A 16051-nucleotide genomic window follows, 5' to 3' on the forward strand; every position below is an offset into this window, starting at 1 on the left:
GTTAAAGTGAACATCTTTATGTGGGTAGCAAGGTCTTTGAAAGGATGGAGAAGTATAGGGACATTTCTACCTGTGTGAAAAGGGTGAAATAACTGCGAAGTCCCATCTAACCTAAGGGTGGGTGGGTGGATAGAAGAGATGTTAGCCGACTGTCGAAGAGGGTACGTGTTGGTTTCTTTATTATAGTGCGAAGGTGGGTTGGGAATAGACAGGTCTTTGATGTGTGTACGGAGAATAAGAGGTGAGAAGTTTTAACTGGTTCAAAAGGGAGTGAGAATTGGAGGCAACATGTGTAGTGGGTGCATGGTGGGCGGATGGTGGCCCCATCAGTCTGTAAAGGGTGGGGTGGAACAGTGGGGAGCAGGTGACATGTTGAAAATACAGAAGAGGTAGATTGTGTAGGTGTCAGGATAGTTCAGGGATGTAAGTGTAGGGTTTTCAGGGAAAGATTTAGGTTGTTTGCTGATCGCACCCCTGGATTTTCTGACTTCCAAACAGTCTCACGAGGCTCCTTTTGATTAATACAAAAATCATTGTATAATTTCTTAGACCTGCAGTAGATGGGCAGAGGATTCTACTGCTACATGCCTCTTCCGTGCAGAGGGCTGGTGGTGAAGTTTATCACCTCACACCCCCATTAGTGGGAGAGCAAATATAGAGCAGCAGTGTCTGAGGGGACACAACTGAGAGAAAACATGCAAGGGAAGAGGGGGCAGGGGAGGAATGGAGAAAGAGGCAGCAGTAGCGGTAGGCTCTGAACAAGGTGCATAGACCTAGCAGTGAACTGTTGCTCTGCTCCTCTGGGCACCAGCTGGGAGGCAATTGCTCTCCCCCTGCCAATGTTTTCTCACACTAGGGCAGATGTGAGAGATGTGATTGCAAGATGCTAGGAGATTTTACACTACTTCACTAAGCATGTACATGTATGGTACTACACAACGCCTGCTAAAAAGCACTTATGTTCCTGGGGGGGAGGGGCGGGATGAAAAATTGACTGTAGGGAGTGGAAGAGGATTTGCTTCCAAGTTTCTGTCTACACAGCAGCCAGAAGGGTGAGTCCCAACATTCATGGACAGACATGCTAGCGCTGCTCAAGCTAGCATGCCAAAAATAGCAGTGTAGTCCCAGTGGTAAGGGTGTCAGCACAAGGCCCTTTAAAGAGTAGTCCGCATTTCACTAGAGGCAGAATAATTAAGAATGTGGCATATTAGAAAACACACAATCAAGTTTCCTTAGGAAAAGGACATTAAATAATTTGAACGTAAGTGAAACTGCAGGAGCAGGCTAGAGAGGGAGAATTCTAGATCCATGGGAACTTCACCGATCCAAGATCTCCAGAAGGAAATTAAGTTAAAACCTTACAACTGCACAACAAGCTCCCATTGACCGATCACACCCTGTTGTGAGAGGAGAATACTGCTTCTACCTACTTGCAAGCATTTTCAAATGAACTCTTTCACTGGTGTCACATTCATCACTCAGTGGTGAGCATCTCCAGCATTTAAACTGTCAGAAGATATTTAGACCTATTTAGGCTATAAACTCATAAAAGCAGAGACCCAGTCTTTATATCTAGCTATAAATTGCCCATCAAGTTGTTAGTGGTATGCAAATTATAACGAGGAATGGCATAGCAAACAGTTTCTTACAGTTTACAAATAGTCTATATGGGGGGGAAATCACTTCTTCCACCACTAGGGTCAGACAAGAAGATACAGGCAGCCCATCCCAGCCATTGTTACAAGCAGCTCAGGGAATATCTTTAGGGCAGCACAATTTTATTTTTTGGGTGGGTAAGTGGAGGAAAGGTTTGGGCTTTCCAGAGAAAGAATTAAATGTGTATAGGGGCTCCACTGAATTGCTCTCTCTAAGAGGAATATACAAATTAGTATCATTTACTTACATTTCATTGTAATATTAGAGCACCTAGTTCACTGTATATTTTTAAAAAAACAAAACAACACTTTAACTTACTAGGTTTCCCTTCTTGGATTTGTTCTTCTTTCTCTTTCTTTCCCCCCAGCAAGTTCTTTTCCCTTCCTTTTATGATAGATGCTGGAATCATTTTCCCCTCAGACTAGCTTTTCAGCTATGATAAAACTATTGTTTTCTCCCTCCAAGTTCTATTTGCTCCATCTTTCCCCTATGTTTTTTCAATCTTTTCTCTTCCTTCTATTTCTCCATATCAATATGATCATTCCTTCTTTCTACAGTACCCAAAACCAACTTTTCTTCTTTCCACAAATTCTTGCACTGTGCTCCCTTAACCTCTTAATTCCTGTTTACTGACATGCCACACAGCTGCCCAAGCTTATCCACTGACACATCTGCACCTCATAGCCACTCACTACCACTGCTTGCCTTATCCACCACACACTAGAAGGGGTGGGGGAGAAGACAGATAGTCTAGTTGAACTCTACTGTTATAGCCCAAAATGGAAGCAGAACCCCTGCTGTTCACAGATGATGTCTCCTAGCCTGCACCACCAACACAAGAAGTACCGCAAGTATTAGAATTTGGAACTGTCTATAGATAAGAGGCAATGTCGTTTGATCACTAGGCATGGGCCTGGGAATTAGAAGACCTGGGTTTTATTCCTAGTTAATCTGGTGATTTTGGGTAAATCTGTGCCTCAACTTGTCCTCCCCCATAAAATGGGAAGATGAAATAGTCTTTTCTTTCCTTTGTATGGCTGAAAAGCCCTAAATAGGGCTAAGCACTTTACATATGGGCATGGTAGCTTGGAGGGAACTCCCTTTCTGGGGACCTGATCTGTGGCTTTCCCCTAATCCCGCCTACTGATGAGCCTGGAGGAATTCTGTGTGTTGCATTTAAAAGGGGAATAGGCAGCAGGCCCTATCACTACTTGTATTACAGTACTGCCTTGAAACTGCAACTAAGATTAGGGCCTCATTATGCTGGGCACTGTATAAGGTGTGAGAGACAGCTGCAAAAAGCTTACAATCTAAATAGGCAGACAAATATGAGAGAAAGGAGGCATTATCCCCATTTTACACATGGGGAACTGAGGCACAGATAGATTAAGTTACTTGGTCACACAGAGTGTACGGCAGAGCCAGGAACTGAACCCCAAGCTTTTGGCTCCCAGGCCATTTTCTCCAATAAAGCCCATTATTATCGGGAGACTTGCAGCTGCCCAGGACTGCCAGATTAGAGAGGTGGGCACCCAGCTCTGTTGCTGCTGCAGCAGCACTCCCCAGGCAGCGTTCTAACTTCAGAGTGTGTTCAATCTCCCTCCCTCTGTTATCTGTATCCCTTGGGTACTAGAGCTGGCCTGGACTCTAGCACTTTCCCCTGCATCTCACAGTAGTTTGGAGAACCGGGCCTAAGTGATCAAGGGATGAGCAAGTACGGCTTCAGGAGTGGAAAGATTAGGGTTCAGTAACAGCTAACCACATGGCAGCAATATTCATATTTCTGTTGTACTGCAGGTGGGAGAGAGCAGCAGCTATCCTGTGACCCATTCCAGAACCTCCCACATGCAAGAGCCTGGCTGGGCAATCCAGACTTGATGAAATACTGTCAATTCTGAAGTGCAGGGCAGCTATCAGTGGAAAGGGAAATTTTTGGGCAAAGGCACTGGGGTGGGGAGGGCAAAAACGATCCTTACCCAAAGGACATACAGAACTGGCAAGACTGTGGTGTCCTACCTTGTCTGAAAGAACAACAGTGAAATGCATGGTGTAACCCACACAATTTCTGGGTGTGGTGTTCTGTCCCATCTAGTGGCACCGAGACCACTTAGAGTGAGATAAAATGAGTCTGCTCTATAGCCTTAGCTAACAGCCAGTTGGTTTTAGCTCATGCAGTCGAGAGCCTCATGCACTGAGGTCCCAGGTTCAATCCTGCCCGCCGACAACCAGAGTCTGTTGGCGTTACAAGTAGGGGCTCGTCTGGGATTTCAATTAGGAAGACTCCAAAGCTCAGGATGCGCTTCCTCAGCTAGGGGAAGTATGTAACCCACATGCCTTCTGGGTGTGGTGTTCTGTCCCATCTAGTGGTACCAAGACCACTTAGAGAGGGAGATAAAATGAGTCTGCTCTACAGCCTTAGCTAACAGCTAGTTGGCTTTTAACTCACATGGTAGAGGCTCATGCACTAAATTCCAGAAGTCCCAGGTTCAATCCCACCCCGCAACGACTGGGGTCTGTCGGCTTTACAATGGCACTTAATTAATCTACTTTGAAAGAACTAAGCTAATCCTGCTGGGGTTTGAACCTGTAGTTCCTGATCTAACAAATATAGGTATTTTAAACCTAATATGTAGACTAAGCCATCACTTTTAGCAAACAGGCCTGTGGCTTCAATACCTAAAAAGAACAACAAGAGAGAAAGAGGGCAAACCTGCCAGCTACTTCTTTGCAGCTGAGAGAGATAAAATCAGATAAAAACGTCTTGGAAAAGATGTTCCAGCAAGATAGGTTTACATCTGACACTTGTTTAAGAGAATTATAAAAGTAGAATTATGTGAAGCCTGAAAATCTGTTACTGTTCCTCAGCCAATGCAAACATACCGAACCACAGCAACAACAAATACATTTTAGCAATGTTGGGTCTGGATGCAGGTTAGTAAAATAACAACTGAGGTTATTCAACCTAAGAGATTAATTTAGCTGTATGAACAGGTTGGCAACAGAAAATTCCAGTTCTGTCCACTTCACATAAGCTCTGGCCACCTCAAATGCTAAAGCAGGAGATCAAAGCAATGTAGCCAACTATCTTGATTTTATTGCGAGTCCCGTGATATTTGATGGTTTATTAAAGCCACAACTCCTGGAAACAAGTGGTTATATGAGAATCCCAGCTTTCATTGAAAAAGTTAAGTAAGTTTCTAGCTCTCATGATTACAGAAAAAAAGCTGGAAGATGCGACCTAAATGAACCCTACAGGCTCAAAACCAGAAGGCAAATAAAGAACCCCATATTTATTTATTTCTAAAACTTCATAATTTTAAAGCCAATTTCATGTATTTCTGGGGCATGACTCATGATTTTGGAATGGTTAGGGTTGGCAATACTTTCAAAGTTACAAGCGTTCATCATCAGAACTTCCGGTTATACCCTGAGACACTGCTACTAATTGCTTGGGGAAGCAGCTGGGTTGTAATTATACTAGAATGGTAACTGCCCAACCTATGTGGCTGTCCATGACAGTCCACTATTACTTACGCACCCTCAAGCTACCCTGCAAGGGATTATGGGTGTTTTGTTTTTCCACTATGTTTGGTGCAGTGCGGCTACGCTCATATACAGGCAAAACCCCCACTGATTTCCCACTAACTTTTAAGGACCAGATGGGATCAGGCCCTACTCTAAGAAGCCTTGGAATGTTATCTGTTCTTGCCTTGTCTTAAATTAACTGTGGAGGTTTTTTTTAGTTTAGACCTGTTTTTCTGTCCCCCTCCGACAGCACAAGAACAGACATTTATTTGAAGCAAGGTTAGAGATATTCATAGGTCTGTATTTATTTTTAAAAGTGATTACAGTCAAATGGGCTTGTGAAAACGGACTTTTCTTTTCACCTATATCCAATAATAAATTTTGCTTTTAAGAAACCAACTTCAAAAGTGACCTGGAGTGTGATGTTCAACTTTCAGTGAAAGATCAAACTCTACCAGCCTATCAGTTTTCACTGGACTTTGAGGGGTCATTTTCACAACAATACCTATCTGCTGAGCTCTGCATATTTGTTTAAAAATCAAATTTTAAAATTCCATACTTAAAAAATTAAGTGAAAAATGAGCCAAATCATGACTGACGTGGGTGTTGTGCACTCCCTCCAGCACAGGGAAAGGAAACCAGAGCAGAGGTGATGAAAATTTAATCTACTTTTCAATGCCCAGCTCCTGCAAGGATTTATGCACCTGCTTAACTTTATTCATGTGAGTAGCCCCAGTAAAACATGTGCACAAATTTCAGGACCCAGGCTTAAAAAAATTTCAGAAGGAGGTCTAGAGTTCAGGAATCATAATGATCAGAGAAGGTCCATTACTAGTGGTGTGAGAATGTGACCCGGAACCTGGCGTGAAAGCTGAAAGAAAGAGTATAGGGCCAAATTTATCCATGAGGCGCACCTCTTGAAGTCTATGGATGTGTAGCACAGATGATTTTGATCCTTATCAGGGAAAAACACTTACAGATTTGAATAGTCAGATACAAGTTAAATCAAATGCAGAAGAAAGGTGGATTGAAAGACTAGCAGCCATTTATATACCCCCTTGGAATTATTTAAATAAGAAATGATGCCACCAAAAAAAGATCAAAGACAAAAAAATTATACATACACACACTCGTATAGCACCTTTCATCTGAAGCTCTCAAATAAATGTTTTATATGTGTGTGTGTGTGTGTGTGTGTGTGTGTGTACACACACACTTTTTTAATGAATCAAACCTTACAATTTCCTTATAAGGTCAGCATTATTATCTACATCTTACACATGGGCAAACTGAGGCTCACAAAGAGAGAATAAGGCCCAATCTTGCAATGGGATGTGTAAGGGCAAATACTTGTGTTTGCACAGAACTCCTGTGGGATTCCACATGGATGCAAGGGTCTGTCCACATGGATCTAGTTGCAGGATCAGGGCCCTTAGTGATTTGTTTCAGGCCATACATTTCATTTACAAAAAAATCGCCTGAGTTACTTAGTATGGAAATACGATTTGTGTTTAATTACTGTACAATGCATGGTAAAGATCAGTGATAAAAATGAATGCAAAATGGGTGATTTTGAAAGATCAGTATAAAACAAAAACTCCATTTTTATGCCGTGCAATATTATCACTGTTTAAGCATTTTCAGTGAATTGTGTGTTAGTGAAAGATACCAGCCTGATAACATTGGTGACTAAAGCTCTCTAGTCATAGAACCTAATTTTGTTTTGACGATTATAACTCAAAAATAGCTGGATGGTTTGTATGACATCTTTTAAAGGACTAAATACATTGGATTCCTGGGTTGAAATTATATACTGCAGGTTGCAGCTCACAGCAAATATTTACAGCTGAATTTTAAAACCCCGAAAAGAGAGAGACTTAGATATGATGGCATACATTTATTGCCGCACAAAAGCTACATTCTTGGATTGATGGTGGGTAATACTAATCAAAACAAAAATAAAATCCAAAATGGAAATCTTTGGTATGAAAGGTTTCAGAGTAGCAGCCATGTTAGGCTGTATCCGCAAAAAGAAAAGGAAGACTTGTGGCATGTGTTAGTCTCTAAGGTGCCACAAGTCCTCCTTTTCTTTTTGGTATGAAAGTAATCTCTCTCTCTCCAACTCTACCAATTTTATGGTTTTCAATTGCTGCCTATCACCATATTATCTAAGCACCTTCCACATAAAATCAATAGCAAAGTCCTCTGAGGATTATCTGCTAAAATACTTCTCTCCAAGATGAGCGTATGCACAGTACAAATACCATGACTTTAGGCTCCCAACGTACTGTCCAATCCACATAGGCCAAGTTCAACAGGTCTCCACACAGGCATAGGGATCCACCCATGTGGATCAGAATGTAGATCAGAAATGTGATCCATCTCATTAAGAAACTTGTCCCAAAGGATGGGAGAAGGGAGAGAGAAATATTATATGACTGAGGTTTTAAAAAATAAGGTCCAATCTATGCTGAAAAAAATGTGCGTCTAATTTAGTGAACCATTATATTTCATTAATTTAGCTTTCCGCTTGTGGAATGTTTGCAGCGGATCAGAGTTTCCCCGAGGTTGTTTTGTTTTTTGTTTTTTTAAAAACATTGTTTTAACTGTATGGATTGATTGATCGCAAACATCTTACTGCTAGTCTTCAATACACGACAGCCGAGCTGTGTCGTTTAATTGGGATTTATCATCTAAGCCAAATACATTTGTTTCTGATCCATGACTGGTTGGTGGGCAAGCATTGGTGGGACTGTGAAATGAATGTTTGTCCAAGTGGATTTAAAGTTTGGTTGCTGCATTTATACAAATAAAACTCCACCACTCTAATGTTGATCAGAAGTGAACACAAAAGGGGCATGTGTATGGCTAGAGCAAATTCATTACAAAATCTGAATGACTATCCATTTTTAAAAGCATGCAATATTCACCCAGTTTTGCTGTATAGTCACTTTTTTAAAAAATATATCAATATTCTACCCCGAAGTTACCAAAACACTAAGGCTTAAAATACCATTAGTGCAGTGTTTGGGTCCAGTCCTTGTAGACCAGCGTAGGGTCAGGTTTTGGGGGTTTTTTTAAATAAAGGTGGTTTTGTCTGCTTGTTTTCACTACTCACAGTTGGGGGGCAAACACAGCATGAAGACACTGGCAAGAGATTTTGCCCTGGTAATGTTGGCATAAGACACTGTCCTGGTATTAAATCCTTTGTCACTCTCTCATCAGAGTAGGCTTTTTGGGTGTCTTTCTAAAACTCGGAGCAGGTTACTGAGAGTAGCCATTTTCCAGCTCTCATTTAAGAGCTGTGTGTCTTAATGTACAGGCTCCAGAGATTTATTTCCACTGGAAGAAACTGTGGATATCCCCACTCCCTCTATACCAGTGGTTCTTAACCTTTACTGCAGCCTGCACCCCTTTGGTTCTCAAAAAATGTTCTTGCACTCCTTATCAAAAATCATTGAAATAGGTCAGTTCTTTAAACCTAGATATATTTTTGTTTGTATATTACAGTAATAGTTAACATTATACATTTTTAAATAAATACATAGGTTTGATGAAACAAAGTAGTTGTATTTATGTGCCGGTACTTAATTTGTGTTTTCGATGATTTACCTTCTAAAAAAATCTGGCATGTCTCGCACCCCCAGAAAGGGCATCTCGCACCCCCAGATGCGCTAAACTATCTGTTCTCCTGCTCTAAAAGTTCAATAGCTTTCCGGTCAAAGAATGAATTTTCAATATTGCCAATCCATACTGTTCAAAAATCATGATCAGGTCCCCTCAAAATCATGAGATTTAAAAAAAAATTCAGGGAGGAAATTTGCTTTCTGGTTTTTGAGCCTTTCTGGTTCACATTGTCTGACTTTGAATTGCAGTCCTGAGGGCTGAAAACTTTTATTTTTAATGGAAGCTGAGATTCACACCTAATCCCATGATTCCAGGAGTTGGGGCTTTAAGAAAATCACCAAATATTGCAAGACTTGAGAAAAAAACATGAGAGTTGGTAACACTGCTACCCCCTACGCACTCCCATTCTGTTCTACCGTGCCTTGTATTATATCAGTTGCTTGGTAATATTACAGTCCCTTCCTCCACCACTTCTAAGTTCTTATACTGTAGTATTTGTGCTTCCAAAGAGCATAACGTTATTCGGGTGACTTCTCCTTCACTCAGAAATTTCACAAATCAGTCAGTACTATTTTCTTCAGAAAGCATCAGGAGACAGATGGAGATGTGCAAGTATTATTTCACTGTGATTATGTCAAAATAACAACATGTAGGCTGTATGTTGTACACAATAATATTTGAATTGGCTCAGGAACCTGCTTTCAGCCATGTTACAGAATAACAACAGTGGTGCAGAAAGTGGCCGTGTACCAGCTTTTTCATTTTGTCTTTTCCTTTGGTTTAGGATTCTTTTTCTCTCCAAGTTGACTGTGGTCATTTCCAATTCAGTAGACTAACTAACTAATCTTATAAGGAATGATCACAAACAAAAAGCAGAGAGGGCTTTCAAATTGCAGTGGGTGGTTTCTACCAATTTTGGTTTTTTAAATATTTGAAACATATATTTAAAATTAAAATTCAGCTTCCACGCCTTTGAACAAAACTTGTACACGCACTGACGGGTGTGCGTGTTTAAGGGTTGGGGAAAGAGCATGGCTAGGTATGGTCTTTCTTCTCTGTTTTTAATGGCTAAATTGTCAAAGGAGGGAGCAAATGGTGCACCCACAAACACTTCCATTTACCCCTTGCACACACACAAGTGCTCACACACCAGTTGCACACAGCTAAACATTCACACAGCTAAACATTCACACACCCATTTTCTTCCCAGTTTTCGGCGAACAAGTATTTGCATGTGCAAATTGAGGAACTGCAAACTCAACTACTCATATGTATGCAGTTATCTGGTTTGTATATGTGAATACTAATCACCTGTGCATGGCAATGTGGGATTTCACATAGCAAAGCTTTTATCCCCTTCTTTGAAAAATTTGATTCTAAACCTCATTCCTAAGGGATACAGATTACACATACTTTTTTAAAGAAAGAGAAATAAATGTAGTTAACAGATCTACAGTCAGAGCTAGTCTCCAAACATCAGGTAACATTATTGCACATCAAAAAAAAGGTTGTAAAGCCCAATTTCTCCAAGATTCAGTAAGTAGAGACACTTTCTTAGCAAGAAAATAAAAGGAGTAACAACATTTTAATGTAGGTTTTGATCCAAGTTATATACATATGACACGGAAATATTTTCAACACAGACAGACAGAGGAGATGCTTTTGGCAGGCCTGACATTTTCTCGGGGTGTTTTTTTTTTAAATGCTGTGTCTTCTGCCCATGCCTTCCTAAATGAGCAAATGTACCATATCTGTTATTTAACAGGCCCCCATCTGTTCCTTCACAGACACATTTTAAAGTTCTAGATGGTGGCCAGGGGTGTTGTCTTGGCTATAGTTATATAATGATAAGGACTTTAAAATTCTTACTGCTATAAACATGGAGTTAATTAGAATTTAAAAGATTTGGGGGGGGGGATGTTATTTTGTGAGATCTAAAACTTTTTTTTGTTTGATATTTTGTATTTCAAAATCATAATTTAACAGTGTGCATGGATTCCACAAATAATGGGTATCTAAACTACATGTTGTATGAATTTGCATCCGTTATTAGCAACCTACCCGATTTCTTCAATTTATCTACATAGTCCAACAGTATAACAAGGCTAGACTTGTACTGGAAATATAGTTATACATTTTCAAATGGCTCCTTCCATTTTAAGTACACTCCCTATTGCATGGGGGGGAGTCAGATGGAGTGAATCATTAACCTGTTACCTCACTCATTAAGAATTTAACATGGTATTGTTTTAAGAGAGCGCTTACGATATGACATATAATGATCGCTAAAGAAACTGAATTTAGCACTGTAGGAGCTTAATAAATAGCCCATTATAAAGAAGGGCTATATTTGCCTACATTTTGTCTGATGCGCAAACGTCCCATTTCTGAGTATTTATCATGAATTATTAATGAATCATTGTGAGTAGAAAGAAGCACAATTATTATTAAATTAAGTCCCTGGTAGATTTTTGCATTAGTGCCAAGAATACAGCAAGGACAGTGTAGATGATATGGAGGGTGGCACCTAAAAATATTCTCTTTACATTTGTTTGAAGTATCCAGGATGTATTTGTAAACAAGAAATTTTTTTTCTGTTTTTTAAAGTGTAGATCTTCTAAATAACTTATTATAAGGAAGGAACGAACAAATGAACCCTTAACACACAACACTGCCCATTTCTTCCTGTTACCCATGTGGTGATTAGCAAATCGTTCCTGAGTTGCACGCTACCCTATGGGTAAAAGGAGCGGTTGCATAGGGCAGCTAAATGTGTGAGTGATGTCTTTCCACGGTGTGAGTGATGTCTTTCCACGGTGGACGTTTCTAGCTTCCCTACAGCCAACACGAATAATCCAGTGCGGGGTTCAATTCAACAGCAGATTTTGAGAATTCGTGAGAATTTGTCCCTTTTAGGACCCTGTTGCATGTCTTCATATGGCTCTTATATTAAGCTGATTTCCCCCCCAGAAAAAAAAAGGCAGTACTGCCCCAACACGGCCATATTGCTATTGGAAACTGCAATGGTTTGTGTCCATCACTGCAGCATATTGCAGGGCTTTTAGGGTTTTTTTTTGTTTTGGGGGCGGTTCTTGAAGGACAGACAGAAGAAATGTCTTTTAACAGAATTTCCCTAAACAGCAGAGTACAGCGTGATAAACAAAATCACTCTGCTCAGAGACTCAGAACGTATTTATTTTCTTTTATAAACTCCTTCTAGTGAAATATTTATAGGAAGGCCTGAATCAGACCTCTAGATCCAATCCTGCTGAACTATGGAAAGGGGAAGCATTCCAAAATCCAAACGTGGATCTGAATTTCTCCAGCAGCTCCTCTCGCTTTATTGGTCAAACCCCAACTCAGAACATCCTCAAATTTGTGGGCTGGGGTTGATGGCTAAATCAGAATTTTGTGGCTTTAGTCCATAGCTTGAACTACTCTTAAAAAAAGTTTCTGGTGCTTGATGTATTTGGCTCAACACTGTTGAGAGCAAAAAGAAAATGCATGGTTGCTCTCCAGCTACCATTCCTGGGGCCAGCACCTTTTGCTGGACTAACTACAAAACAAGCAGACTCCTATAGAGAAGAAGACTGAAAATCCTGAGCGCCACAGTATGCATGAATTGTAAAGTGCCATCTGCAATTCCACTTAGTGACGGTCTGCTTAAAGCAAACATGTTCTGTGAAAAATAAAAATATACTTTGTTTTAAGAAGGCTCCTATTTACTCTAAATAACGGAAGGTCCCGGATTCAGGGTTCTTAGTTTTAACCCCAAAAATTCATCTGCCTGGCAATATGTTTAGACTAAATTAATAGTGAAGAGCTCACATCTTTGTTAGTGTACCTATATACCATTTGAATTATTCCATGGAATCTGCACTATCATCCTCTTACCCTACATTCAATCCAAAATGTGAAAAGGTCTTCATAATATTGCAACTACCCAGCCAGAACTTCTGCCTTCAGATACATACACAACCATCTCCATTTAAATCAACAGGAATTGTACATAGAGCAAAATTTGGTCCAGGGTGTGTCATAGCTAAATAGTCTCTTCCTGTGAGCGTGGTTATCCCCAAGGTGTGTGAACAGAGAGACCTTAATAAAGTTGATACTTTAGTAATTAGGATATTTGATTAAATTGCTCTGTTTTTTCAGTACGGCCTTTCTGCTAAAAAAAGAACAAAAGAGCAAGAACCTGTAGCATGCTAGATACTGATGTTTTATAAAAGAATGAAAGAAGAAGGATCAGAGAAACAAATGTTGACCCTAAGTAGTTTCTAAATCTTTACGTGCTTATAAGTACAATCACCTTTCCTTCAGACAGCCTAGGCCTTTGTGCATTTTGAAAATATTCTAAGAGGACAGAAAAATGCTTTTCCTACTTTTGGTACACATCTTATACTTCTGCATGTGCACACACAGCTCAATGTATGTAGAAACACATTAATATCCCAAACGGATATATTATTGTTATATATTAACATAAATGTAGCTGTGAGTACTTACTGCAGAGAATGCAAATCTAGTTTAAAATCCTATTGAAATATATGGTACACAGGTTAACTAGAACATGATTATGTTGCAGAGCAGCAGTGAATGCTTTGGGTCATTTCCCTAATCACCAAAAACCTTGTTTATTTGAAAGTTTATTGAGGTCCCCAAAACACTTCATGTAAAAGCGCTGTTTATGGTGCATTGGTTGTGTACGTTGACTAGAGAAAACGATGAAACTCTTCATATGGGTTTTCTACATACACTTGAAGGTGGCCTCACTGTCTTTCATGTTTGCTGACTTATTCAAATTCAGGCCTTTTCCTGTCCCTTCTCTAGATGCAAATTAAATTGATCTAGTTTTCCTTGATTTTACGGATTATTAAAATTACGCCCATCTTCCCCCAAATTAACTTAAATCGTGGATGTTTGCATGTTAAACCCACTCCACTGTCTGCCTGAGTGGAGTCGTTTTATAAACACCCACCAAACACACACATAAGGTAAGGAAACTTCATTCATTTTGATTAGTTACATCTGCTGAAAGCAAATGTACAGGTATAGAAGAAGATGGGGGGAATCATAGCCTTTTTACCCTTCCTCTAATCCCTCAACAGCAGCTTCTGAGCTGCTAGGGTGTGACGTTTATTGGAAACCAAGGACTGAACATGCCACTAAAGATCAACACAGTGCTTACTCTATCCAGCTAAATTAAAGGTATCTCTTGGGCAGCATATTGAAGGTGGTTGCACTCAGCATATCAACTTCTCATTTTTTAAATCCCAGAGAGAGAACTGTTGGGGGGAGGGTTAGAAACCCCATTTAATTACAAGATGTTATTCAGCTGCCATATCTTTTACTGTGACACAACAAAGGCAGGCCTCATCAATGGTAGGTAGCTGCTGCCTCATTTGCCGCTCCCCACCTTCCAAAGGATTTCTTTATAGCAAAGACTTCATTTTCAGCAAGTCCTGCAGCTGCCGGTTCTGAACTAGTGCATAACTAGTCATAATTAGGAGGACAGACATGCTAGAGGTTCACACGCAGATGCCCTCCTGCTACCAGAAGGGCGGGGATACGACAGAAACGTTGTGTTTTGTCCCCACCTCAAAAAGGTTTTAAAATAGTTCCTTGTAATATGAAAAGCTGGCCATACCTGTAATTGGGAGCTGTGCCTGCAGGACAGCAGAGATAACAATCCCCTTCCACTTCATCTTGCTCCCCCGGATTGCACTGAGGGGCTGGAGGCTGCGAGTTAACAGATAGTGGGATGGTGAGGAGAAAAGGCACCTCCACTGGCTTTGTTCTTCTGGCTGTCTCCACAGGAAGTGCGAGGTCTATAAGATCTTTCAGAGTCCACCTGCCGGCAGTGTGGTTGAAACACACGCTCCTTCTTTTGCTTCACAACCAGGAAGCTTTAGAGGTTTGGTTTCATATTCTTGGTATTGATGATTGGGGTTCTCTTTTTTTCCCCTCTTTTATTAGTTTTTCTGATAGAGCCTCAGAAATTCTAAAACAGCAGCAGCTGAACTTCTACAAGAAGCCTATAAAGTACGCAGGGCACGCATAGTACAGTAAATCAGAAACAGAGGTGAAAACACAACTCAGGGCATACCACGCTCATCCTCGGACAGCTACATGGCTCAGGGGATTGGCGGAGCTTTTCATCTTGGGTCACTGATTTAAATCCAGAACCGGCCACCAGTGACCACAACTTGTTATCCTCTTTCGGCTACTCGGTGGCCTGCGTAAAAGGAGTTGGTCTCAATTTTGTTCCCTGTAGACAAGCGTCCACATGACAGGAAAGCACCATGAAATTTGGAACTAACAGGCCCCTGTTGGGTGTAGGTAGCTGGGAAACTGCGATGCCTTTTGTTTTAAAGGTGCTGCCCCTTTCTTTACATAGCTAAGAACTGCCTCTCTCGCCTCAGAGTTCAGCTGCCATTTTGTTCTCAGAGTTGCTGCAGCCTTTAGGGGAGGAGACGCACAGCGTGCACTCTCCCGCAGAGACTCAGTCGGCGCCCCCTGGACAGGCTGCCACAACTCAGAATAAAATGGCTGCTGACCTCCGCACAGAGGGAGAGTTCTTAGAAAATGTAAAGGCGTAGTACCTTTAAAACAAATGGCATTGCAGTGTCCGAGCTACATACGCTACATCTCCTCTCACTAAAGGCCTGAGTGGGCCAGCAGACTGAACAACCCTCTCATCCCTAGAAGCGGTCCCTCCGTGACGCCGTTGAGACACACTAGCAGGATACAGTCGGGGATGTTTGCCCTGCTTCTACCAGAACAGTTATGCTCTGGGAATTAATAGGACTCCTTGGGGCTTTCAATCTAACACCTTCAACCAGCACTTAATATACAATTCAAAATAAAAGGCTCAAATGGGAGACTACCGAGGCACCTTTTAGTAGCCCAGTTCCAACTTAGCAAACTATATAGGCAGTAACAGAAGAGTTATTTCAAGTGAACAGTAACTTGGTAGATTTCATTCTCCTGGCCTCTTCTCTTAGTCAGTTGGCTAGCTGTTGTCGGCTGACAGTGTTAATAATACTGAGCCATTCCACAGTGTTTTCACTTGAGGAGCTCAAAGAATTAAATTAGTCTCAGAAACATGCCTGATGCAGCAGCTAAGCATTATTACGCCCAGTATGTAGATGGAGAAATTAGCTTGCCAAGGCAGGCAGAGCTGGGAATAAAACCTAGGAGTCCAGAGCACTCTGGGACATGAGGCCCCAGAATTTTTAAA

The 16051-nt window shown here is 40.9% G+C and overlaps 1 protein-coding gene across 1 annotated transcript in view; it reads right to left on the reverse strand.

Moving 5' to 3' along the window:
• Positions 1 to 16051, reverse strand: part of CD247 (CD247 molecule) — a 91342-nt gene that overhangs the window by 70475 nt on the left and 4816 nt on the right. The window contains exon 2 of the mRNA XM_084614595.1: positions 14459 to 14550. Coding sequence (XP_084470721.1) covers positions 14459 to 14516 — 58 coding nt within the window. The 5' untranslated portion in view covers positions 14517 to 14550. The remainder of the gene's footprint in view (positions 1 to 14458; positions 14551 to 16051) is intronic.

This window comes from Lepidochelys olivacea (assembly GCF_965140295.1).
Source record: "Lepidochelys olivacea isolate rLepOli2 genome assembly, chromosome: 1".
NCBI lineage: Eukaryota > Metazoa > Chordata > Testudines > Cheloniidae > Lepidochelys > Lepidochelys olivacea.